At 35.4% G+C, this 25,515-nt stretch overlaps 1 protein-coding gene across 9 annotated transcripts in view; it reads right to left on the bottom strand.

Annotated features, from left to right (window-relative positions):
- Positions 1-93: 93 nt before the first annotated feature.
- The window catches only part of mnb (minibrain), a 63,706-nt gene continuing 38,284 nt past the window's right edge, over positions 94-25,515 (bottom strand). For all 9 annotated transcript variants that reach the window (XM_089170022.1, XM_089170024.1, XM_089170026.1 and 6 more), the window contains 7 exons: positions 25,218-25,468; positions 10,593-10,761; positions 10,290-10,457; positions 9,893-10,179; positions 9,650-9,796; positions 9,038-9,470; positions 94-6,295 (listed from right to left, as the gene is read on the bottom strand). In XM_089170022.1, coding sequence (XP_089026148.1) covers positions 5,838-6,295; positions 9,038-9,470; positions 9,650-9,796; positions 9,893-10,179; positions 10,290-10,457; positions 10,593-10,761; positions 25,218-25,468 — 1,913 coding nt within the window. In that variant the 3' untranslated portion in view covers positions 94-5,837. The remainder of the gene's footprint in view (positions 6,296-9,037; positions 9,471-9,649; positions 9,797-9,892; positions 10,180-10,289; positions 10,458-10,592; positions 10,762-25,217; positions 25,469-25,515) is intronic.

Here is a 25,515-nt window from a genome sequence, read left to right as displayed (position 1 = left end):
AATGACGATAATGATGATGATGATAATAATGATGATGAGATGATGATTAGGTTCGGATGATGATTAAAGGCATATAAAAGAAAACGTAACAGCAAAGGTGAAGATGCGTTTGTTTATTATTAACCTTATGTAATATCGTTTCAAATTTTCAATTACATTATTATATATAATAATAATTATAATAATCACCATAATGATAATATGACAATGTATACAGTCATTAGATAGAATATTTTCTTCTTGCACAGACTTTTATTTCATTCTTTTTTTCTTCTTTTTCATTTTTTTTTTTCTTTTTTACTTAATCTTAATAAACAGGTTTTTTGTATCATAATTCCATAGTTCGTTTTCTCTTTTTTTCTCTTTTTTTTTTCTTCATTTCCTGCATTCATCCTTTATATTTTTTTTTTATTTAAACCCAATTGGTACATGCCATCGCCGAAGGAGAATATCAAGACAATTGTTTGACATGCCCAATTCTCAAAAGACGCCCGCATGCAGCCACTCAGGTATATATCAGTCGTATTATAGCATATTTTTCTGAACACAATGTTTTCACACATGACGTTAGGAAACTTATGTTATTTTACTCCGGCCGCAACATGTTCCAAAGATTCCATAAAGAAATTAAGTTTTATTTATTTATTTTTTTTCATCGTTTATACAAATTAATAAAGTAGTCTTTTTCGTCAACGTCGTTCAATCATATTTTTTTCTTTTTTTTTTTATTATATCTTTGGGCACAAAAAACACGCCCCTCTCTCCCTTCGTATTTCTAAAAAGATTATTTAAAATACAAGCAATGCACACGGAAGAAAGATATTTATTTTTTTTATTTTTTTAATGGCTATAAGAGGCACAAGAGGTGTATTAATCTCCTCACTGTGATTGCGAAAATTAAAATTAGATGTAGGTGAAGAACGGTTGATTTTTATTAATTTAATTATTTATATTGTGTTTTTTTTTCCTTTTTTTTTTTTTTAAATTATTTTCGAGATGTGGGAAGATTTGATTTTTGCTTTAATGCTTATGGCGAATTTTTTTTATTTATTTCATGAGAGTCATTTGTCATTTTGCATGCTTTTTAATGGGTATTTAATAAAGTGAGATGACTATAAAGAACAATTTACACGCGTTTTCCTTACCCTTCGATGGTGTATATATATATATATATATTTATAATAATGACTATATGACGAACCAAGAAAGAAAATAGAAAAAAAAAGAAAAAAAAATACGACTGTACTTGATGTAAAATTATTTATCTGGCAAGCATTTATAAAGTACGAAAAGCAAATCATTTGGAACATGAATTACGGCTAGCTCTTACTTCTATGTAAGTGTATAGATCTCTGTGGTTTGCTAATTGGCTTAAATATTCTGCATTTTGCGACAATTGTTGAGTGTGGATAAATTTCTTCTTTTTTTTTCCAAGGGTTAATTAATTAATTCATTAATAATTGTCAATAAATAATGCGCACGTGTCAAAGATACAATGAATTATGATAAGCAATTTTAAAATCAATATCGATAAAGATGCTTTTCCACAGGAAAGAAAAATTAATTATATATGTATAATATATGCATCACAATATGATATCGTCTGTGATTAGGAATTTTGTTCCATCATTTAAGAATTTGTGTTCTTGTAGCGCCATCCTGCACACTCTCTAACAGTTCTTCCATATTTCCTCATTAATTCAATCAGACACTCTCTCTCATCCTCTCCCTCTCTTTCTCACGGTCTTTTTCTCATTCTCATTCATTCACTAATTCATTCATTCATTCATTCATTCTTTCATTCATCATTCATTCATTCTTTCTCTCCCATTCATTTATTCTCATAGAATCACGTCGAGATGCTCCTTCAATACAGGAATTGTTCGAACTGCGCCCCCCCTTTCCCGAAAAAATTGTCTCTAAATTTAAATCTCGACAGCAATCGCCTTTTTTTTGTTTAACTAGTTCTCTTCTTAAATTCACTAAAAGTTATATTATATAGCCCATATATATAGCCAATCACTTTGATACAGATAAACAATAATAATTATTCAGTTAGTCAACAATCGTCAAAAAAGAAAATGCTTCGATGCATTGCCAAAGATGGCACTGTGCCCACAAGTCGGTCAAGGAAAAAATTAGGGGTCATAATTATTTTTGTTTTTTTTTCATTCGATACTGTACAGTATGTTTCTTTGTTTTGTTTTATTTTATTTCGTTTTTAGCTTTATTCAATTGTATGATTAAAATACATAATGTCTGTGACGCGTTTTATGTTGTAAAAGTTTGTAAATAATTATGAAATCTCGGTACGTTACAGATCATCACCCATCATCGCTATTATCAATGTTAAAATAACAAAATAATTTCGTCAAGAAATATTTCAGTCGAATTTTGGTGATTTGTTAAAGGCTATTTACGAATTAAAAGACATACGATACAGCAGTGAAAATTGTCTTTAAAAAAAATTCATGAATTTACTGATTAAATTTCATTGTCATAATTAAGGACTAATGAGCACAGTGACTAACAACATGGATTCGGAAGAGGGCACGTGTGAAATCACACATTATCTATATTTATAGAGTGTACTGATTTTTGCCGTTTAGTGAGATCGAGAGAACGTTAGAATTTGTCACAGAAAATCCTGCACGCCTCGCGAGTAAAATCTCTTTACATCTGATAGATCAAACACCACGTACAGCTTGTACTGCTGAAATTACTAAAAAGTTATTAATGCTCTCAGATACGATACACTTAGTCGTGACCTGCATGTATTGTGCGAGAATATAATAACTGCTTTCGATCTTTTGACAAAACGTCTTCTGCTACGATGTTGTATCCTCTTCTAGGTAATGTCATCGAATCTTTTTTTTTTTTTTTTATTATTATTTTTATTATTATTTCGTATCTTTTCTTTTTTTCTTCTTATTATTTCGAATCGTTTTCAAAATCGTCCCTAATCACGACATGGACTCATTTCACTTTCGTGGGTTTTTTTTCTTTCTTTGTAGTTTTTTTTTTCTTTTCTTTCTTTTTTAAATATATACCCAAGGAATCGTAGAAATTCAAGAGTTACAAGCAGGACTTAAATATATTTATGTACGTGTCTATCGTTAAAAATGTTTATTTCATTTAATAACTAATAAGAGTCGATGCGCGGGTACGATGAACGTGAACCTTCAAGTTTAACTTGAAAATGCTAATGTGCTTATGTCAAAAATGTACTTCTGAGAATTTCTGATTGCAGCTGTATAAAAATATACAAATCATTTCAAAGTCTGCACGATTAAAATAATTCGCAGCAGACAGAATAGCTGATAAAATATATCATTTCTATCAACTACTGAAGACTGTGTGTATTATGTTTCATATACATTAACAACTAATACAAAATGAATTTTTTTGGATTCGAACTTGGCTATGAGATATATGTATGTCTTTTTCAAATGCAGTGCTAGGAATTTCAGTTATCTATCATCATTTTTTTTTTTTTTAGGTCAAGCTCTTTTTTTGTCAACAGTCACAATCATACAGTGGAAATATTATTTAAGACTACTATTTGATATTGCAGATTTTATAATATAAGAATAAAAAAGAAGAACCTATTAAAGGAACACATCGCAACGAAATGTATAAAAGAGAAATAAAATGAAAGAAAAAAAAAATTGACAATGATAATGACAACAATGACATAAGATCAAAAATGATTAATGAATTATACATGTAGCTTTTATTCTTACATAATGCGATATTCGAAGTAAATTTGTCTTTTTTTTCCCCTTTGTATAAATTACATTTTGCGTCGCAAAAATGAAAGCAAAATGTAATATTTGTATATATGTGACTAATATCGATAGAAAATGGAAGAAAGACAAATTGCCACATCTTTATCTATCTCATAATGCATCGTAGGCTACCGATCGAGAGACGATTATGAAGATATTGATACAATTAAGCTGTTTCCATATAAAAATATTTTTACTGCTTGCTATTTTCAACGAAGATGATAAGCAACATGTATAATTCACTAGGACTCCTTCTTTTTATAATATACATTAGTGATGATTATTAAAATTTATATTGTTGCCGGTCACATCTGCGCTGTATAAAGACTTACTACTTCAATTGCAATTAGTCTGCCATCAGGTACTATACTACACCTACAAATGGTAGCGTATTCAAGAAATACACTCGCGGCAATTGAAATTTAGTAGAATCAGAAATATTGAACGCGTTTTCTTGCAACATAAATATATATATATGTATATAAATATATATATATATATATATATATATGTATGTGTATATGCGTGCATATATGTATATAAATATATATATATATTTATCATGAACACTCGTAGTCTTTATACGAAATTAAAATCACATAAAAATAATCGATTGGAAGGAATCCTTTTTTTTTTTTTTAAAACACGACAAAAGTGAAGCTGACAACTTGAAAATAATTCAAACCTATATCATGCGATAAGAAATAAATGATCATCAGAGCAAACGGCAAAAATCAATGACGATTAGCATTGGAAACATGTGTATGTGAATACGCGCGTATTGTTTATTATAAAGTACCTAGGTTTTTCGTATGATTATACCATTCTTGATCGCTCTTACGTGTATACTGCTTTTGTAAGCTTTCTTATTACTGTTTTTATGTATAAATATGATGTATTGTTGTTAAGCTGCGCAAACCTCGTTTGTTTAAAGTCCTTCTTTAGCAACAAACTGACGTTTGCAATATCCTCATTTTTCATCAAAGTAAATAAAAAGAATTGTGTTAACAATGTCTGTATTACCTCCCTCTCTCACACTTACAAGCTAAACTCTAAAGCTGCACTCTTATCATTCACCTAAGTGTATTGTACAAATAGCCAGCATTCGACACAACTGTTTGCTCGCAATTATTTCCTAACCGTTTACATTCGTGACATGGTGTATAAAACTGTATGATGGTACATGCTTAAATTGGTAATTCTTACGACTTCCTTCTTTTTACGCGGTAATAATAGTAATTATCACTTTTTCGCTCTCTAGGCCACACAGTTTGAGTACCGAACGTTTTTGTTTTTTTTTTCTTCTTTCTTCTTTTTCTTCTTAATGTTGTATCGACTAAACTGTTCAAAGTGTCTACAGAATCGGGCAGGACCCACGAGGCCAGCTGGGTTCATCCTCACTAGACCATAACTGTCTGTCCATGCTCGAAAAGTTTCATAAATCTTCTGTGCTAGTTATATATCCATGCCCAATATAGGGCCAGTCAGCTTGTAAAAAAAGTAACAGAAAAAGAGGTTACCCTCGTTCTTTTTCTTTTCTTAGCTTTTTCCTACTTATCAGTATCTTCACGGCGTCATTAAATGTTATCACGCTTAAAGTACGTCTCCATTCTGGTAATCTCTTGGTTCAGAGACAAAGGCTTCGTTTGTGATTTGCTTTGGAATACGTTTTTCCATGTAATTTCTTTTCTTTTTTTTTGTTTCCTTTTTTTGTCCTACTATCTCTTCATCGTCACATCGTCTTCTTATTCTTCTTATTTTTATCCTTCTTCTTCTCTACGTCGATCAGTCAAACCAATTCCGAAAAGCTATAGGGTTCACTGTCATAGTGATCAATAATATTACACTACTTGTCTTGGTACTTGATAAACTAATGTTTGGGGACGACTTCAAGCTGTACGTTTTCCTTTCCTAGTTTTATTCGTTTCTTCATTGACGCCACGACAATACTCTAAACTTGCCATGAGCTCGATTCGTAACCGTTTAATAGTTATCTACGGTCTCACGATCGTAACATGTGTATTGTCCTCCGTTATTTCCTTTTCTAATTCAATGGATAGCGACTGGACTTTGTTGGACGCACACCCCAACCATAGGGCTATCTTCCCTTTCCGGATCTCTCTGTTTACCGGTTGAAACCGTCGACGGCTGTCTAACCATCCCATGTGAATCTGTCGTCGAGTAACCATAATTATAGAAATTTTGCTGCTGTATCATTGGTGAGGTCATCATCGCAGGCAGATGGGGTATACCAGGTAGAATTAGGCTATTGTACGATCCAAGAGAGCTTGGTATCAGCGAGTTGTCCATGGGCTGCATGGACATCGAAGTGGACGCAGACACCCCAGTGGCTGATGTTGATGGATAGCCTGTTGTTATGCCGCGCCGACTACTTGAATGACGAGGTGAAGCCTCACATTCCATGGGTTGATAGCTACCAGGGAGGCTTGACACTTGCATCAGACTACCGCTGCTGCTGCTGCCCTGTCCTGACATGGTTACCAGTCCTATGACACCAAGAAAAATCTAATATTATCTAAACCAATGATAGATATTAAGCTACACTAATAAATGCAATCATTATTCACGAAAACCGCTAGCTTTTACAATTTCACTAGAGGAGTTAAGAGAAATAAAAAATTGAACAATCTACAGGGATTTTGCAGGCATTGAATTTCACTGCTACGATTCTTGTCTTTCGACAATATGTTTGTTTCTAAGGATACCTAACATTTCAAAACCGAGTGCCAAAAAGTAAGTGCTGCAATACACTCTAAATTATCATTACCTCTATTACAAATTTCAATAACATTTAGAATTTTGAATAAATATCATTTTTAATGTAATACACGATGAGTGTATTTTTGACTGAAAAGGATAATCATTACAATGGTTTATCGTATAGCACAATGTTGCATATAATACCTGCTTATTAGTTTTTACTCTTTATTATCATGTATTTAAAATACTATGCTTACAAAATTGTAATAAATATACGGTAGCAAAAAATGTTTTACTCGTTTCTTGCATTCCTTAGTAATATTGCTATTACTATTTTAATGCTATTATTTATTGAAAATTCAGTAGCAATTCTAATTCGTGAAATATCTTAATATCTAAATTATTATCTCGCGTAAATAGTATTGATGCACTTTTGCAAAGTGTACGATGCAAGCACATACTAAAGCATGCATGAAATTATATAAAGGAAATTAACTTGAAATGAAATGATTTATCTACAAAAATAGATTTTATTAGCACAATAATAATCACATCATCAGTTGGAATATGTTTAAAATAATTTCATAACACATGTTGCTGTTTAAAAGTGTGTGCATGTATCATCATCATCATCATCATTATCATAGATATAGAAGCATGCATATATCTCATTTGTGTAAGTTTAATAAAGATAAATAATTACAAATAATAACGGTAAAAAAACATATTCCAATAACTCTATCTTATTAATTATTGTTCTCTGATTCTATAAGAAGGTTATTATATAGTCAAGAACAAATGTTTAACCAGGATATGAAGTGTCCTTGTTATAAACATTGCAATTGGACACAGCATATGCACTACTAGGTATAAATCGAGCCATGGGCTAGCAATAAGTCCATCCATGACTCAGGAAAAGGGTGTTTTTAAGCAAGCAAGGCTTCGCGCAATACATCCGAGGCCAGGACATTATTAATAGGGGTCATCGTTAGTTTTTTAGCTTGTAGGATTGTTTGTTAGACAGAACTTACTTATGTTAGTAAGTAAGATTAAGGTTGGGGCCTAGGACAGGTCGTCGCCGCCCCGCGGATACGACAGTCATCGAGCCACGTACTGTCCCCCCATCATATCTACGGGCAACAACAAGTATTGTTTAGTTTGTGCAGAAAGTAAAAATACATATGTAAAATTATGAAGATACATAAAAAGCATCAACACCTTTTTCTAATTCAACTGAAATATTATCATTAACCTATGTATTAAAAATGATATTCTTTTTCTAGATTGTTATTCGCCATTATGAAATATGTTTAACTATTGTTATAATATCTTTGAAAAAAAAAAGAAAAATAAAGAAAAAAAAGAAAAAGAAATCAAACTTGTATTTATGAAACACATTAGCCTTTTATTTTCTGCACAAATTAAAACTTTCCTGAATGTTCAGTACAGTGGAACTCTCCATTTTAATAATATCTCAATGGTTCTCATTTTGTCGCTGCTCTTCTTCGTTATTTAACTTTCGGATATTGTATGTGAATGGTACTACAACTTAAAGAGCCGTATTGTATATTGTTATATACGCGACAATGTGGTGCGAAGAGACAACTCGTCATGCATCAAATGTGAGAGAGAGAAAGAGAGAAAGAGAAAGAGAGAGAATTCTACTGTTTCGAATGCTGCACTTATTAATTGTTCAATATCTTGTTAAGAGACTTTACGAAAATTGTTCATTCTCACATAATTGCTAAATTCAGAGCAATATTAATTCTGATAATGATAGACAACTGTTAAAATGATCAAGTTAAAAGGGGCATTATGGACTTAATATCTTGTATTGGGTGAGAAATGTGATAGAAATGAAATATGAAACGAATAATGAGCAGTGAATGAAATCAAGCAACACAGATGTAATATTTTGATAAAGTTACATTTGTCATTGCAATTAATTCGTTAAACGTAGCTGTATTATCATAACAACAGGAGCATGTGCAAAACAATTTCCTTGAGATGAAATTTTCTGAAAGCTCTTTTTAAATATTAATGCTTTCGAAGAAAATTCTAGAGTGTATAAAGGTACTCAAATAAGGAAGCATATGAATAACCGTTTAGTGCTGTGTGCACCGTGCAATGATGTATATGTATAAATATATATATAGTATATAATATATCTTTTTTGGAAAGCTTTTTCACTCTAAGCAAATGGAATCTAATGAAATCTGGATGAAGTTGAAAAACACTATTCTAAATCAAATATGAGTTTAACTATGATGTAAGTGCATTTCTGAAGGTGCTTATATCAAATCTAACCATTTATATCATATTATTAAATAATATCGAATGACCCAGAAACCTCTCCTTAAATTCACTTATAGATCGAGACTAAAGACCCCTGTGTAAAGTTGAAGTCATCTAAAAATCAAGCGAGTTGTACTCTTGTCTTTTGTTTGACATATGTATATGTTACAGACTGTGTTTCAACAAACTTAGTTTGTACTCGCACGGAGAAATGAAACAAAGTAGTAACCCACCATGATCCTGGCTCATTGACACCACTGCTGGACTTGTATTTGCACTATTCGCAGCAGCAATGTTCGTGTTGGTCCCCTCATCGGCTGTTCTTTTAAAGAAATTGTGCTGAAGCGCGTAGTATGGCGTAACTCTCGTCTTTGGATCAAAATCCAACATTCGTAGAATTAAGTCCTTAAATTTGAGGTAGTCAGAGATCGAGTGACCAGGTTCACCTATCCTTCTACCACCAGGACCGCCACTTTCAACGCCCAAAATTTCGTGCAACCGCCTTGTACCAGGAGGTTTATACTTTTTACCGTCTTTGGACTTTTTCAGCACGTACGAGCCGTCCGTGGGGACTTTGTCAAAGTATTTCCGCGCTTTATGCGCTTGGTCCAATATACGTTTTGGTGGCATGCCTAATACTTCGACAATTTTGTTCATTTGATCGACCTACAAGAAAAGATACGGATTATATTTATATTTAAATATGTGTTTGTTTTCAACCTATCAAAAATTTATTTAGAATTATGATCTTTAAAGACTATACGTATGGCATCTCGTGCTATTGAATGTTATCGAGTAATACCATTCCGTAAATGATGTTTATTAAGTATCATTTAAATTTTTACCTCATTGGCCCCACTAAACAAAGGTTCTCCTGTGTGCATTTCTACCAAAATACATCCCAAACTCCACATGTCTATCGCGAGGTCATAAGGTATTCCTAAGAGGACTTCTGGAGATCTGTAAAACCTGGACTGGATATACTGATATATCTGAAAATAATAGAACAACGATTTAGAAATATGAGAAAAGTGTGATAAAAAGAAAATGGCTACATTTTATTATCACTATATTCAAGGACATATTACCCTCTGGCCAAGTTGACACGAACTACCGAAGTCGACTATTTTTATCGCGCTTCGTTTGGGATTACATAAAAGAATGTTCTCGGGTTTCAGATCACAGTGAATGATGTTCAATTCCGGTGTAGACAGGAACAAGAGGGCAGTACACAATTGCTGTGCAAATTTTCTTGTCAAATTTAACGACACACCCCGAAAATTTGTATTCCTAAGTAAGTCATAGAGATTATACGATAGCAATTCGAATACCAAACATAAGTGATTTCGCCACATAAAATGCCTCTTCAGTTTAACTAGAAACAAAAGAAACAGATTAAGATGAGGAAATAAATAATCGATTAATAATCATCAATATATTGTCATAATCCAAACGAATTAGATGAGATTTAAATGAATTTTTTACCTATATAATACTTGTTGTCCGTATCCGCCCTGTTCATCATTTCCAACAACCTAACTTCGATTTGGGCTTGATTTAGAAAAGGTTTTTTATTCTTTATGATTTTTATTGCCACTTGTGTTTGCTCTTCGTGGTCAAATGCTTTTACTACTTGGCCAAAACTGCCTTTACCTAAGAGAGAAAAGAAACAAAAAAAAGAAAGAAAAGATGATATAGTATTATACAGGACAATGAGTTATTGAACAAGAGAATCTTTATCGATTTTATTATTATTATTATTATATTTATTATTGTAGATCGTATTACCTATTAATGAGTCGATCTCGTATCGATCGAGGAACTTTTCCCCATTCTTGATAATGTAATCGTGGTTGTCGTCATCCCAACCGTCATTGTAAAGCTTTCTTTCTTTTTTATGCGAACCATCTTCTCCCTGCATCTGCTGTGCCCTTCTCTTCTTCTTCGCATAATAAACCTATAACAAGCAACAAAAAAACCTCAAATTAATATCAATCGAATCCGTAAAAATTCTATCCTTATTGATTAGCATAATTGAAAAATAAAAAAAAACGATAGAGGAAAGTTTTCCTAGCACGTTAACCATCTGGTAGCAACGCACTCATACTACTCATCAGACATCGTATTAAAGTTATAACATGCATTCATGATTCATTTACATTTATCACTGGAGTTACACGCACACAAACACACACACGCATGCATACATACACAAATATGAACTAACGTTTCACACAGTGAGAACATGCGGTCTCATATTCGTGTACATATATACAAGTCATACACACATGTTCGTACGCGTCTCATTCACACCTGTAATCGAATGACTTTAGGATATACTTAAATGCCTAACATAACATTTTTCGACTTAATGATAAGAGATATACAAACAAAGTGTCAAATATAATGTTAATTATTTCGCAATTGCGAGACATTAGTGATAAAAATGTCGTTGTTAATTTTATGAGAAAAACGTACGTCGTTTTTGATAAGTCATTTCATTTGTTATACGCCTACACGTATTTATTCATCATAATTATTATTTTCAATAATCATATTATTTCATTATAATTCGTATATTATTGTATCGTAATAACAATGATCATAATAATCAAATTATAATTACATTAATTATTATTATTGTAATAATAATATATTATGATAGTAAATAAATGAAAAAACATTGAAGAAGAAGCGTGCGTCCCCGCGAAAAAAGTTGGAAACGCGTCGCGTTTTCTCAACAAAAATGCCATGTAATTCGGTAAACGATCTGTCTGCGAGGAAAGGACGAGGTCTCGGGGAGAAGAGGGGCAAGGAAAGGAGTAAAAGGGGAAGAGGGCGCAGAATCCGATCTGCCGCCTCTCCAGCAATCGATATGCCGCGACCACGTGAAAACCACGCCGTTCGACGGACGACGCCAAAAACTCCCGACACCTTGTATTACTATACTACTATGACTACTATTACTATTATTACTACTATTCCTTTTACTATTATTATTATTAATATTACTATACTACTACTACTATATTACTGCTATTACTATTACTAATGCTATTGCTACTACTAGTATTGCTACCACTGCTACTATTACTACTATGGCTGCTACTGCTACTACTATTACTACCACTAAAACTGTTACTAACTATTACTAGGTTCCAATGTCATGGAAAAATGATATTCGTTATTTTGTCGCCCTAATGATTTAACGAAAAAAAAATGAAATAACGCTAAATCCTTTTTACGTAAAAACATTTGAATAAGAAAAAAAAGAGAATAACATCTAATTACTACGCCAGTCAAATTGATTCCTACTACTCGAATGAAATATTCTCAAAAATGATCTCGTGGATATTAATAATGCCAATTGAAAGATAAAATATATTTAATTATTATCTTCAATTTTAAGCAATTTTTTTATTATCTTATTCTCGTAAAGAGAGAGTATAGTATAATCATTTAAGTAAGAAAGAAATATATATTTTCATTTGTAACGTATTAATTAACACAGTAGGACGTCTCTCCTCCCATCTTTTCTTACCAACATTTATAAATCACTATAAACTTTAGAAAGAATTTCAATAAACGAACACGAGGTAGGCGAGGGGTGGTTGGTCTAAATTCATTTCTATATTTTCTTGCCGAAGATAAGGATAATCTCTTCTTTACCTCCCTCACCTTTTAAACCACGTTAAAAAGAAATAAGCCGACGACGACCAACGTGGCTTCCTTCGTGCGAAGAATCGTGACGAGGGAGAAGATTTTTCCTTTCCTCTCCTCTCCCTCTCTCTCTCCTCTCTCAGCACTCAACGTAGGTAGAAGAAACCGGTATCGTCCCGAAGGATATAAACGAATTCGTAGATACACGATTTCATTGTCGTCTCTCTCTCTCTCTCTCTCTCTCTCGTCCTGTTGGAGGCAACGTCGCCGCCCGATCGTCACCGGGTGGTGCTGTCCACCCTCTCACTCCACCTCTCCGAGACCATCCCTTTCTCTTTTGTCCCCTCTTCCTCTATCAATTCTCTCTCTCCCTCTCTCTCTCTCGCTCTTCTTTCGTACCCAACCTTCCGCCTAACACACACACACGCACACTATCAAATCGGTGGTTCGCACACGCCAAGAGTGAACGTTGTCTCCATGCTTGTACCAGTGCGTACGTGTGAGATAGAAAGAGAAAGAGAAAAGAGAGGGGCAGAGCAAGAGAGACAGACAGACAGAATGAGAGAGTGAGAGAGAGAGAAGACGGTGACGCCGCTAGCCTGTTTTCCTCTCTCTCGTTTCTGTTGCTATGCGCGAGTGCATGAGACCGGCCCCATATGGTGCGTTCACCACCATCCTCACCAAAAGCAGCCCAGGGCCACTACGAAGCGCGCGATGAGAAGAGGGAGACGGAAAGCACAGAAGCACGCGCGGCTCTCTCTCCCTATGCCAAAAGAGAGAGAGAGAAGAGAGAAAGAAACGGTGGGTGGCAACATATATACATATAAGATGCATAAGATCTCTCTCTCTCTCTCTATTTCTCTTTCTCTTTCTTTCGACTCTTTTCGCGACTTCGAAACGTCATTCGTGAGACGCAGCACCAAGGCGCCGATCTTACGAAACATTTCTTCTTCTTCTTCTTCTTCTTCTTCTTCTTCTTCTTCTTCTTCTTCTTCTTCTTCTTCTTCTTCTTCTTCTTCTTCTTCTTCTTCTTCTTCTTCTTCTTCTTCTTCTTCTTCTTCTTCTTCTTCTTCTTCTTCTTCTTCTTCTTCTTCTTCTTCTTCTTCTTCTTCTTCTTCTTCTTCTTCTTCTTCTTCTTCTTCTTCTTCTTCTTCTTCTTCTTCTTCTTCTTCTTCTTCTTCTTCTTCTTCTTCTTCTTCTTCATCTTCTTCTACATCATCATCATCATTTTCTTTTTATTCCATTTCCTTTTATAAGTACGCGATAAACACTAGCAAGATTGAGAAACAACACACACACACGTGTATATGTGTGTATATATACTTTATTCACGTAGTTAACTATTTGTTCTTACTATTGTAAGAGATATAAATGAGATGCAACGAGACGAGCGTACGTCGTACTGCCGACAAAGAAGAGAACGAAGCAAAGTATTCTCTTAACTTCTACTAAAACGTTGCAATAACGTTTACTAAGATATATTATATACATATATTATATTCTTGTTTCGAAGAAATCTTACTAATCGTATTATTCCTTCATGTTTGTTTTTTAATGCCAAATTAGGAAAACAATCGTTTTAAATGAGCAAACAAGATTTTGTTTATTGGTCGGAACGATTAAATATACATTTTGATGTACCTACACTTTGATTGACAATGCGGTATAATAAATATTAAAGATATTTATTCGGAAATCAAATTTAACCGATCCAAGACTAAAATTACGGTTAAAATGGTCGTCGCGCGTTGTTCTTTTTGAATTGTACTGGATCACGTAGTCCTTGGGAACCCCCGTATCACCGTCCATCGTATACCGTCCATCCTCTTTCTACCCATCTCTCTACCATCCTTATTCAATTTCGTCTATTTAAAGCGCGTAATTTGTATTCCGAAAGTGCATTTCGCTAAATGATCCTGCTTATTTCTTCTTCTTCTTCTTCTTCCTTCTCTTCTTCATCTTTTTTTTTTTTTTGATTTTGCCTTCTAACGTGAATCGTTAATACGAAAATAAATATCAGATAAAGGATGCGTTTGGTTAACGTAGATAAAAAGAGAAAGAGATAGATAGATAGATAGATAAATAGAGGAAAGGGGGGAAGGGGGATAAACGATACGGGGGCTTTCTAGCGTTTATGCAACAAACGAAATAAAGTAGCGCTCGGTGAGCCCGGATAGGGGCGTCCCACTTTCGAAACCCGGTTTGTTAAGGTCTTAATAGAACGAAATTATAATACCCGGGAAATAGAGTCGCGAAATCGTCAACATAGGAAAAATTATTCCTACCGCGTGAGTGAGAAATAATACGCTGTTACTTGTGCTATTATTCTTTCTTATATTTTTCAATAATATATAAATATATACATACAAGATGAATTACAGTGACTATTATTACTATAATAACGATGGATTTATATATACATATATAGTTATACTACAATATTTCTTTGTTGTATTATTAATAAAACTTCGAGCAAGACATCATGGGCAGATCATCGATGTTTATTTAATCGATCTTTTTTCTAACGTAATCCTTTGATCGAACATGCCATAAAAGAATAGAATTTTCGATATAAAATAGAAAAGAAGAGAAGAGAAGAGACGAGATGGTCCGTTATAGTCGTGAGAGGACAACGAAGACGACGAAGACAACGAAGACGACGAAGACGACGACGACGATGACAACGACAACGATCGAGGGCGTTTTGCAAGGAGTAAGAATATAAGAAGAATCTTTTTTTTTTTTGAACGATCCTCTAGCCAAGAGGATAGCATGAGATGAGGATAAGGGTGATGAGGGAAGAGAAGGGGAAGGAATGGGGTAAGATGGAGGAGAATGTGAGGAAGATTACGAAGAGAAGAGAAGAAGACGACTAACGCCATCGGATGGTCGTGGAGCCGTTATGAATCTCTGCTTCGACGAACGTAGAAGTTGGATAGATAGGAGGAGGGGGTGGAGGTGGAGATGGAAGAAGAGAAGAGAGAGAGGAAGAAAAGGAGAAACAGAGATAGAGATAGAGATAGAGAAACGGTTGGTGGTAGAGGAGGTCGAGGGTTGGTAGGGAAGGGAGGGGGGAGAGGGTGAAGGAGACGACTAGGTAGTAGTAGTTGGAGAGGGTGGGAGAGTAGACTGGCTGGAATTGGAAGGGGAATATGGCGGAAAGAGAGATAGGAAAGATGGAAGAGGGTAAGGGGGGAGGGAAAGAGATAGTGAGAGATGGAAGGGGCGTGATCAGGACTACCGGTCGAGTCATGAATGAAGTGACAGACGAAACGAACGAGAGACCCGCCACCACCACTTCCATCTCCACCACCGTTGCTGCTCCGCCACCAGCACCACCACCGCCACCACCGCCGCCGCCGCCGACGGCCCAGGCCGTTCCACGACCTTCCGGAACGTCTGCGTTCCACTTCTTTCACCTCCTCCTCATCGCGTTTTCCTTCTGCTCTTGCGCGTCCTCGCGGCGCTTTCTCGCGGATCCAACACAACACACACCGCGCGCGCGATCTTCCAATTCTCTCCTCTTATATTCACGATTTATCGATTCTCCTCTCCCTCTCCCCCCCTTAGCTTCGATTTCTAACCCCACTACCCCTCTCTCAATCCCATCTACTATACCATTATGGAACACTAGAGAACGGACCCCGACTACCCCCTAGACCATTAACGAATCCTTTCTATCTTATGATATTAGACAAATCAATGATAGGGTACTTTCGCTCAATGGATTTTCCAAGGAAGTTTACATTGTCGGAATACGACGAGGGAAGTTTTAGTCGCGAATTCGAAACGTGTTCGGTTTCCCCTACCCTTCCCCCCTCCCTCTTGCTTGCTTCGAAGAAAGCACCGTCAGAGGTGGTAGGCGGTGGTGGTAATCTTTGTCCGTTGCTATTGAGTACTTTTACTATAGCGTATATAACCGGCTTTTGATTTTTTTTTCTTCTTCTTCTCGTTCCCTAAGGTCTTCAAGGTAACTACACCGTTGTTCTTGGCGATACGTTAACTTTTGTAATTTTACTTCGAATCAAGATTCTTCCTCTTTTAGTAAGTACACACGACCAGTTTTCAATTGCTGCCCCCCCCCTACGATGGTTGGTTTGTGTTGTTACCGTGCAAAATATATGCAACGTTGTTGGTTGTACGACGAAGAGGAATAAAAGAAAATTTCCGTGCAATGGCATTCATTGCGACCATCTTGAAATTCTTCGAAGAAGGATGAGAAGAGGTGGGGGAAGGCAGAAAGGAAAAGAGAAAAAAAAAGAAGAAGAAATCGGAACGGGGCACTAGTGACTAATAATCCGTGACTGCTGCAATGGTGGAACCATTTCTGAGTCACTGAGTTCGAGCAACGGTCAACGGAAAGTTTTGGCATGACCAGCCAGAGGAGACAGAGCCGTACATTCGACGAACGCACACGCACACATACACAAAACACACACACACACACACACACACATGCACGAACATATTCAACGACGCGACGTACACGCATCGTACTGTCTTTTTCTATGTGTTTGTTTGTCCAAGAGAAAAGAGATTCACTGATCGAGAATGCGCTAAGAACGCGTTCACGAAGAGGAGAACGAACAAATGAAAGAAGTGATTCGTTCATTCGAGACGAGACAAGAAGATCAAGAAGTGAGAGATCTTAAAAGGTTGTTTAATTTCTTTTTGTTTGTTAATTCGAAAAAAAAACCTTCTCGGCGTGCAGCAGGTTTCTCAAAATGGCCGGCTGGAAAATATTACGAACGCGTGGCAAGAAGAAACACGTGGGTAAATAAAAGGAACGAACAGCTGTTGTTGTTGTTGTTGAGGGGAAAATTCTCGTGCTGGTTTTTTAAATTTATCCCTATAAGCATTGTTCATCTCTCTCTCTCTCTCTCTCTCTCTCTCTCTCTCTCTCTCTCTCTCTTTTTCTTATTCTTTTCCTTTTAAGTGATGAACCACGAAAAGGTGTAAAAATAAATCGGCCGATTTTGTTCAACTTCTTTAACTACTTTTTTTTTATTTAACAGGTACCACTACCATCTTTCAAGGTCATTTTTATAAAGAATTTCTCTTCTACTCTTTCTTTGGGTTCTCGATCTAATAATTTTAGATCGAACCTTTAGTTAATCGATTGATTTGAAGATCCCATGAGGGAGACTCTCGATCAAAGATTTCAAGGCCGAAAGAAGGTCTCCTTCTTTCGAGGATAGAAAATGGGAGTAGTAGTAACGGTCGTATTTGAAACGAAAAAGCCTTTCTCATCTTCTCCTTCTTCTATATTTTGTTCCTTCGAAAACCATGGAATATTTTTTGACTGGTATCTTTCGTCTTGTATTACAAAACGAATCGATCGAAATTTAGAGTTCCTTCTAATCTTTATGACGTTGCTAACGGATTAACTCAAAAAAAAAAAAGGGTATTGAGAAGTAACAAAAAGAATATAAAAAAAAGTAAATGAACAAGAAGGAAAAAAAAAGAAGATCCGTTAAGTCAACACAAGTAATTTTTTAGTACTTGACTTGTGCAAAGCATCCTCGTATAATCATACCATTTATCGGATACAACGCACCCACCAATTCTCACTTGATTTAATCTAACGCGTTTTAATCCTACAACCTACCACTAACGTTTTTGCATTCCAAGTGTTGAAACAGATAATAAGATACGTGTTTAGACGTTTTACTTAGTTTCTTAACGGTATTTCAGTACGTGATCTTGTGAATTTACCATGCCAAAGGAATCGATCGAAGTGAGATCTTTCAACGAGTAGGCAAAGTTTAAGTTACCTTACCAACTTCTACCACACCATGGTGAAGAAGACCTTGAAGGATCTCGCTTGGTTCTCTCGTAGCAACGATAAGTATATATATATATATATATATATATATATATATATATATATATATATATATATATATATATTATATTCAAGGATGTTAAACATCCGAAAAGAAAAGCAAAAGAGTAGACTGAGATTAGAGAAGACCCCAGGTTCTTCTTTTATATGTCTATAGAAAAGAATTAACCGGTCTTTCTATCGATAGTTTTACAAGCTCATCCTAATAAAAGTTCCAATAGGAAATAATGATTTTATTTTCTCTCTCTCTCTCTCTTGTTGAGAGATACCTAATCTACACACGCACACAAAAATAAAAAATAAAATAAAACAATAATTAAAACAGGTTCGATCTAAAAAAAAAAAAAAAAAATAAGATCAAGATTGTGTTTCTGTCGAATTAGTTTACTATCAAGTAAAACAACATGACCTTATATAAAAGACGAAAAGGTTCTCTTCTCTTCCGATGATCGATGAACCAAGAAGTTAAAAGAGTCGTATACGTAAAGCTCGTAAAATTTACTCTCTACCCTTTCCCATCCCATCCCATCCCTCCCCCCACCTCACTTCTCCATTTGGGTGCATGGACATATCCTCCCTTCTTCTTCTTCTTCTTCTTCTTCTCTTCCTACGTAGAAAGCTTGTACACGAAGGGATGAGCAAAAGCCGAGTGGCTTGCATTTGGGTCGTGTCTTTAATTATTCGCGAAGCTATTCTCTGACTTTTGACGAGCGCTCCGGGCGATGGGATTCGATTCCTCTCGTTTGCCTCTCCTCTTCATCCTTCTTCTTCTCATCTTTACTTGTCCAAACTAAACCTTCGATTACTATTACTACCTTTTCTTATCCTTCTTACGCGATATATCGTATAGATTTATTTTATATGTACTTAAACGAAAGAACTAATTCGAAATAAAAGTTTTAACTCAAAAATCGATCACAATTATAAATTTGATTGAAAGAAGAAATAGTTTTTGTAGATATTTTAACCCTTTTCGGACGTGTGTTCAATCTCAGTCACCAAAGCCTTTTTACCTTTCGACACAAGATACCGTACTAATCTTATAAATATTTTATATGTGTATTTTTACATAATACTTATTTTACTAATATGTATTTTACATATTTATGTAAACAATTATGTATTTTACATAATAAATATATTCTATATATAATAAATATATATATATATAAATTAATTCCGACCACTACGACACCCATGCTCAAATTGAATACGTTCGAAAAGGGTTAAAGATATTAGAATAGAAAGATTATTTCTTCATATTTTGAAAGAAACAAGGGAAAGATTTCGATCAGTGATTCGTATAAGTTCATAACTTTGATTATCTTCCATGAATAATTTCATTTTTATTTTTTATTTCGCACTTTTTATATATTTCTTATTTGTCCTGTTATTCTTTATTTGTTCATTCTTTTTCTCCTTCTTTCTTCACACTGTGTCTTACAAACTCGAAGTAGTGAGAGAACACGTCAGGATTGCATAGAGAACGAGAGACAGTTTTCTCTCGTATATATGCTAAGTGTTCCAAGCTTCTTGTTCATTGTTTTCGCATGTCGAGACTTTGTGGATTGATTTTATTGCTTTTCTCTTTCTGCCACATATATATATATATATATATATATATATATCTCTTTTTCGATTTCTACAATTTCTATTATAAGCATTCTATTAATATACTCTTCGTTCTTGAATTATCGATAGAAGAAAAACAAGAAAAAAGAACAAGAAAAATGTTAGTAAAAATAAAAAATGACAAAAAGAATCGGTCAGGAGTCCATTCTAGGACACAACAACGACTACTAGTAGCAAATGAAGAAATCCGAAGCTGTAAGACGATGATTACAGGAACACACAACATGCAATGCCGTTTCACCAAAGCTTCTTTCTTTCTTTCTTTCTTTCTTTCTTTCTTTCTTTCTTTTCGATGCACCGTCCGTCCGTTAGGCGATCAGGTTTTCTTTCCCTTTCTCTCTTTCTCTCTCTCTCTCTCTCTTTCTCTCTTCGTCCGGCTTACTAATCACGGATACATTCGCGTTATTTATATCGCCGTCCGTTTTATCGATATCCTTGTGCTTTTGTGCCGTCGCGGTAACGGCACCGGAGCGGAACGCGAGACAGCTGGAGAATACGATCGAACTTTTCTCTCTTTCTCTCTCTCTCTCTCTTTTTCTTCTCTTTTCCTCTCCTCTCTTCTTCACTCATTTTCTAGCATTCTCACTCCACGAATTTTATTTTCGAAAGCACGCGATCCTCGTGCCTATTTAACGCGGTTCTTTTTCTCCCCTTCTTCCCACCTCTCCGTTCAAATTCACCCTTTTCGAACGTATGATTTATGTAAATTACAGCTAATTAATCGTAAACTAAAGAAAAAAGAAAAAACAAGAGAAAAAGAGACAGAAACAAACAAAAAGAGAAAGAGAGAAAAAAAATTCGTTGAAAGTTGAAAAAAAATTTTCACGGAAAACTCCAGTGGAAGGATGAAACTTTTCTTAATCCATTTACGTTTACTGGGTCGTAAATGACCTTCTTCCTTCTTTTTTTTTTTTTTTTATTCCTTCCTATGCATCTCAACTATCTCTCTTTCTCTCTCTTTTTTTCTACATGATCAATCATTATTCAAAAACGTATAAATAATATATCAAAACTTAAGTAAAACGTTTAATGAAATTTTCTATCATCAATTTATTTATATATCTCTTGGTTGATTTGATTTCATTTCACTTCTTATGTTGATTAAAAAATAAAAAAAATGGTTTCCTTTCGAAAGGTAGTAGGAAAGTATTATACTTCGGTAGAGTTCGAAGTAGTCAAGGTAGGCAGTCTCGGACACGGTTGCCACCTAAGCGCATAGTTAGCCGAGCTGCATCTCCAACGGATATGCAGAATTCCCGAGACCTCTCTTCCCCCTCCCCTTTCCTTCACCCCCTACCCCTAGTCCACGTCGTTCCCCGATCGGTCTCTACCGTTGCATAGGAATGTACCGATGGAGCAGCTACGAGAGCTTCACCACCCCCTCCTCCTCCTCTTCTTCTTCTTCTTCTTTCTTGTTGTTCTTTTTCTTCTTCCTCCTCCTACTTCTCATCCATGTCGCAGTCGTCGTCGTCGTCGTCGTAGTCGTCCTCCTTTCTTTTTCTTTTCTCTCTCGTGCCACCGGTTACGATGCACACTCCAGAAGTGTTAATGCCGTCTCTCGAACGTACGTATGGTTCGGTTTCGGTTGCCAAGCGAATCCCCGCTGTCACTGGGATTTCGAAAGGCACGTAAGACGTTATAACCTTCCTTCCTTCCTTCCTTATATGCTCGTAGCATTTACTATAACGACGACCCCCACGTGAAAAGTGTTCCCCTACCTTTTCGTACGATAATACGAAAAGATATCTGAAACTTGTTGCTATTTCTACTGTAATTGTTTTTGTTGTTATTTTTTGATTGCAAAAGAAAATAATAGTATTGGGTTGGAGACTAAGTAATTGCGAATTTTGTTTTACACCTAATTGTTTTTTGATAGCAAAGATCAGAAATTTTATGAAGGTGGCATTATGACACTGCCTGACAACAAAAATGTGTACCCAATTGAATAAACTTATATTTTGAATCCAAAATTTGGAATTTTTGTTCTTATTTAAAATTCACAATTACTTAGTTGCCAACCTAATACAAGGATTCAATTGAATGTTAAATAAATTTCTTCGTTGTATCGTATTGAATTATTTTCTTGAACAAAATTTTCACACGTTTCTTTAAGATGATAAGAAATTTGTAGAGAAGGAGGAGATACGACGATAAATCATTGATCGAGAGTTAAAGATAAAAGTTCCAGATGGATATAGGAGAAGAGAGTAGTACTCGTCCCGCGTGCTTCGACCATGAGCTCAACAGCTGTTTATATATCATAAGGCAATATCTTTCTATCTTTATCTCTTTCATCCTTTTTTTTTTGTTTTCTCGTGAAATAAACCCACGTATACTCTGATTCTTTCTCTCTCTTTCTTTCTTTTCAAATAATTTCATATTTTTTATTTCTTTTTTATAAGCTTCTTCTGATAGCAACAACACAACACCTTCTCTCTCGCAAATCTAATTTGCGTGGGTGAAATATTTTTTTTTTTCACTGACTACTAAGTTAAGTTGTTGTCATGGTTTGTTTCTCATTTGAGATTACATTTTATTGCATTCACTATTTCGTTTTACGTTAGCGGTATTGTCTACGTCATTAGCGAGCATGACGTCATTAAACTGCAACCAACACACAAATAAGCAGCAGCAAGCAGGATGACCGGAAAGGTTAATATGTGCGTCATTGTTTTAAATTTCCTGTGCGTTTCACCATACGTTTTCTTGATCCTATACATCGATATAGTCAGTTAAGAATGCACAGAGAGAAGAAAATGAGCAATGTCAAGGTAACATCAACCAACCAACCAACCAACCAACCAACCAACCAACCAACCAACCAACCAACCAACCAACCAACCAACCAACCAACCAACCAACCAACCAACCAACCAACCAACTAACCAACCCGATACACGTTTCTCTTCTTTTTACGAACGATCATTGTACCAACGAAACACACTTCTTTTAACAGGGAAAAGAAAGCATATGAATGGATGAGCGCACAGACTCTATCGATCGACGAAAGAATAATAAGAAAAGGATAGATAGATAGATAGATAGATAGATAGATAGATAGATAGATAGATAGATAGATAGATAGATAGATAGATAGATAGATAGATAGATAGATAGATAGAAAAAAAAATATAAGAAAAAGAAGAAGAAGAAGAATGAAAATGCTGGATGGCACATTTTTCAAAACGTATATTCACACCCGTGAGAAAAGTTAGTGCTCAGCGTAAAAGAAGTATCTCTTCTTCTTCTTATTCTTAGGGGGGTTCGTTGATGCTAATAATCCCAAGTAACTATATATATATATATATATACATGCATATATAAAGTAAGAGAGGAGGTGGGGGGAGGGGGGGAAAGGTGAAGAAATCGGGTGGGAAATAAGCGCGAGCTCGTCAGTCTCGTTGATGCTTATTCCACCATCGGCGTTATTAATAGTTCAATTCGGACCCTCCTCCTCCTCCTCCTCTTCCTCCTACTTCTCCTCCTCCTTTACTACGTTCCTCGACGCGACTTATTCTCTTTTTTCCATTCTTTCATTCTTTTACTTTTTTCTCTTTCTCCGTTTTTTATTGTGAATGGGACCGTAACGAGTCGTCCACCTTCGACCAATTTTTCACGAGCTTCTTCTACTCATCTAGTTCCTCCTCCTCTTTATCCTCCTCTCGTTCGAGCCTCTAACGAGCTTGGGCGAGTCTTTTCCAATTTTTATCGAAGAAAAGCCTTAAGAGTCGTATTTCGCGGAAGACGAGCATAATCTCTTACAGGTTCCCTACTACTACTACTACTACTACTACTACTACTAATACTACTACTACTATGCATCCTATCGACTTTCTCGTATCGAATTCGACGAAACGACGCATATGTTTTACGACTACGAATATGACGACGATTATCAACGACGAGTTTAGTAGTAGCATTATCGACAATACCCTCTATACATTTTTTTTTTGTTCTTTCTTTTATCGTTTGCAGGTGACCGGATATTACGATTCTTCTTTCCTTGGATTTATATTTCATACACGTCGTACGTTACAACAAAAAATGTGTACGTAAATAAAATAATAATAGATTTAGTAATGAACAAAAAAAAAAAAATCACAAAATAAGAATTTCAATTTGTTTTGTTTCTTTTTTGTTTTTCTAGAATAATAACATTTTCGAATATCAACGTCAATTTCAACAAAAATGATAAGTTACCCCCTCTCTCTCTCTCACTCCTTCCTTTCTTCACCTTTCTGTGTACAATTGACAAGTCTCACATTTCCATAATGACGTTCGTAGATTCAACGAGAGACCAACGACGTCACGTTTACATCTTATATTCCGATACGAAGATAGAAAGAGAGAGTTTCGGAACGATTATGGACGCGTAGGAGTGTCCTATGAACAGATCTCGCGTTTCACGTAGGTGGCCTTAAAACCTTTCTCCCCACCCATCCTGGAGAGAGGGTTTTTCATTCCAAACGTTTCGCGAACGAACGAATGAACGAAAAGGATGTTCGTAATTTTTTTTTCCCTGACGAAAACTTACTACCGAGAACATCGAACCTTCTCTTTTTCTCTATCTCTGTTTATCGTTGTCCTCATATCAAGATAAAAAAAAAGAGAGAATGATACTTTACTGAGAAGATTATTACAAGGTTTATGTGGGAGGGGTAGGGGGTGGAGACATACCGAAGTGGCAGTTTATTTTTAACAAGAAGAGGAAACGTTAATGTTCTTTTGGTATATAATTTATTCCCTTCCACCCCTCTTACTCATTCTAAAAAAAAAGTAGCTCCTTAAAGTGACTCTTTCATAAATCCTACAAAATGTCAAGGTAGACAAATATTACAGTTGTTTTTGTTTTTTTTTTTTAATTCTCATTCATTATGTTTTCCTTTTGTTCCAAATGTTGAATCTTACCCGAGAAACGTATTATTTATTATTCGAATTACTTTTTTACGATTAATAATATTTGGTAGAAAATTCTGTCCGTTTAAACAAACATTAGTTCAATTTTTCGCCACTAGGGTAAGGCCCTATTTGTTAAAATGGAATATACAAATTGCCACCATGTTGGCAAGAGTTAAAAAGTAATTAAATTAATTAATTGTTTACATTAGGAATAATTTATTATTTTATTTTATTTTTAAAATGGACAGAATTTTTCGGTAAACCTAATAATAAGAAGAAAAAGAAAAAGAAAAAAAGGTCAAATGTCATTTTTATGTCAAGCAACGACGAGGAGATATATCTTTTTTCTTTCATATATATTTATATATCGTTTTTACCTCGTTGATGTGCTTGTAGGTTTTGATAAGATCGACGCTTAGCTTCCGTAGGGGTGCCGTCGCTGGATCGCGGAATCTGTGGGGTATCCTGGCCTGCATGGCGTGGATGTCCGTGGCGGTCTCCTGCTGAACCCCACCGGCACCCCCACCACCACCGCCGCCCCCTCCGCCGCATACCGTTGGGGGCATGGGCTCCTCGGCGACCAATCGCCCATACAAGGGCGCCCCTCCGGTCCCCGTCCTCCCGCTCACTGAAATCATACGCATAAGACAGAGTTAGACCAAATATCGATCAATA

The sequence above is a fragment of the Polistes dominula genome, unplaced genomic scaffold, assembly GCF_049000335.1.
Source record: "Polistes dominula isolate Pdom_NZ unplaced genomic scaffold, Pdom_raw_medaka contig_15, whole genome shotgun sequence".
NCBI lineage: Eukaryota > Metazoa > Arthropoda > Insecta > Hymenoptera > Vespidae > Polistes > Polistes dominula.
The sequence above is the reverse complement of the archived record's forward strand: the minus strand, read 5'-3'. Positions and strand labels throughout refer to the sequence as shown.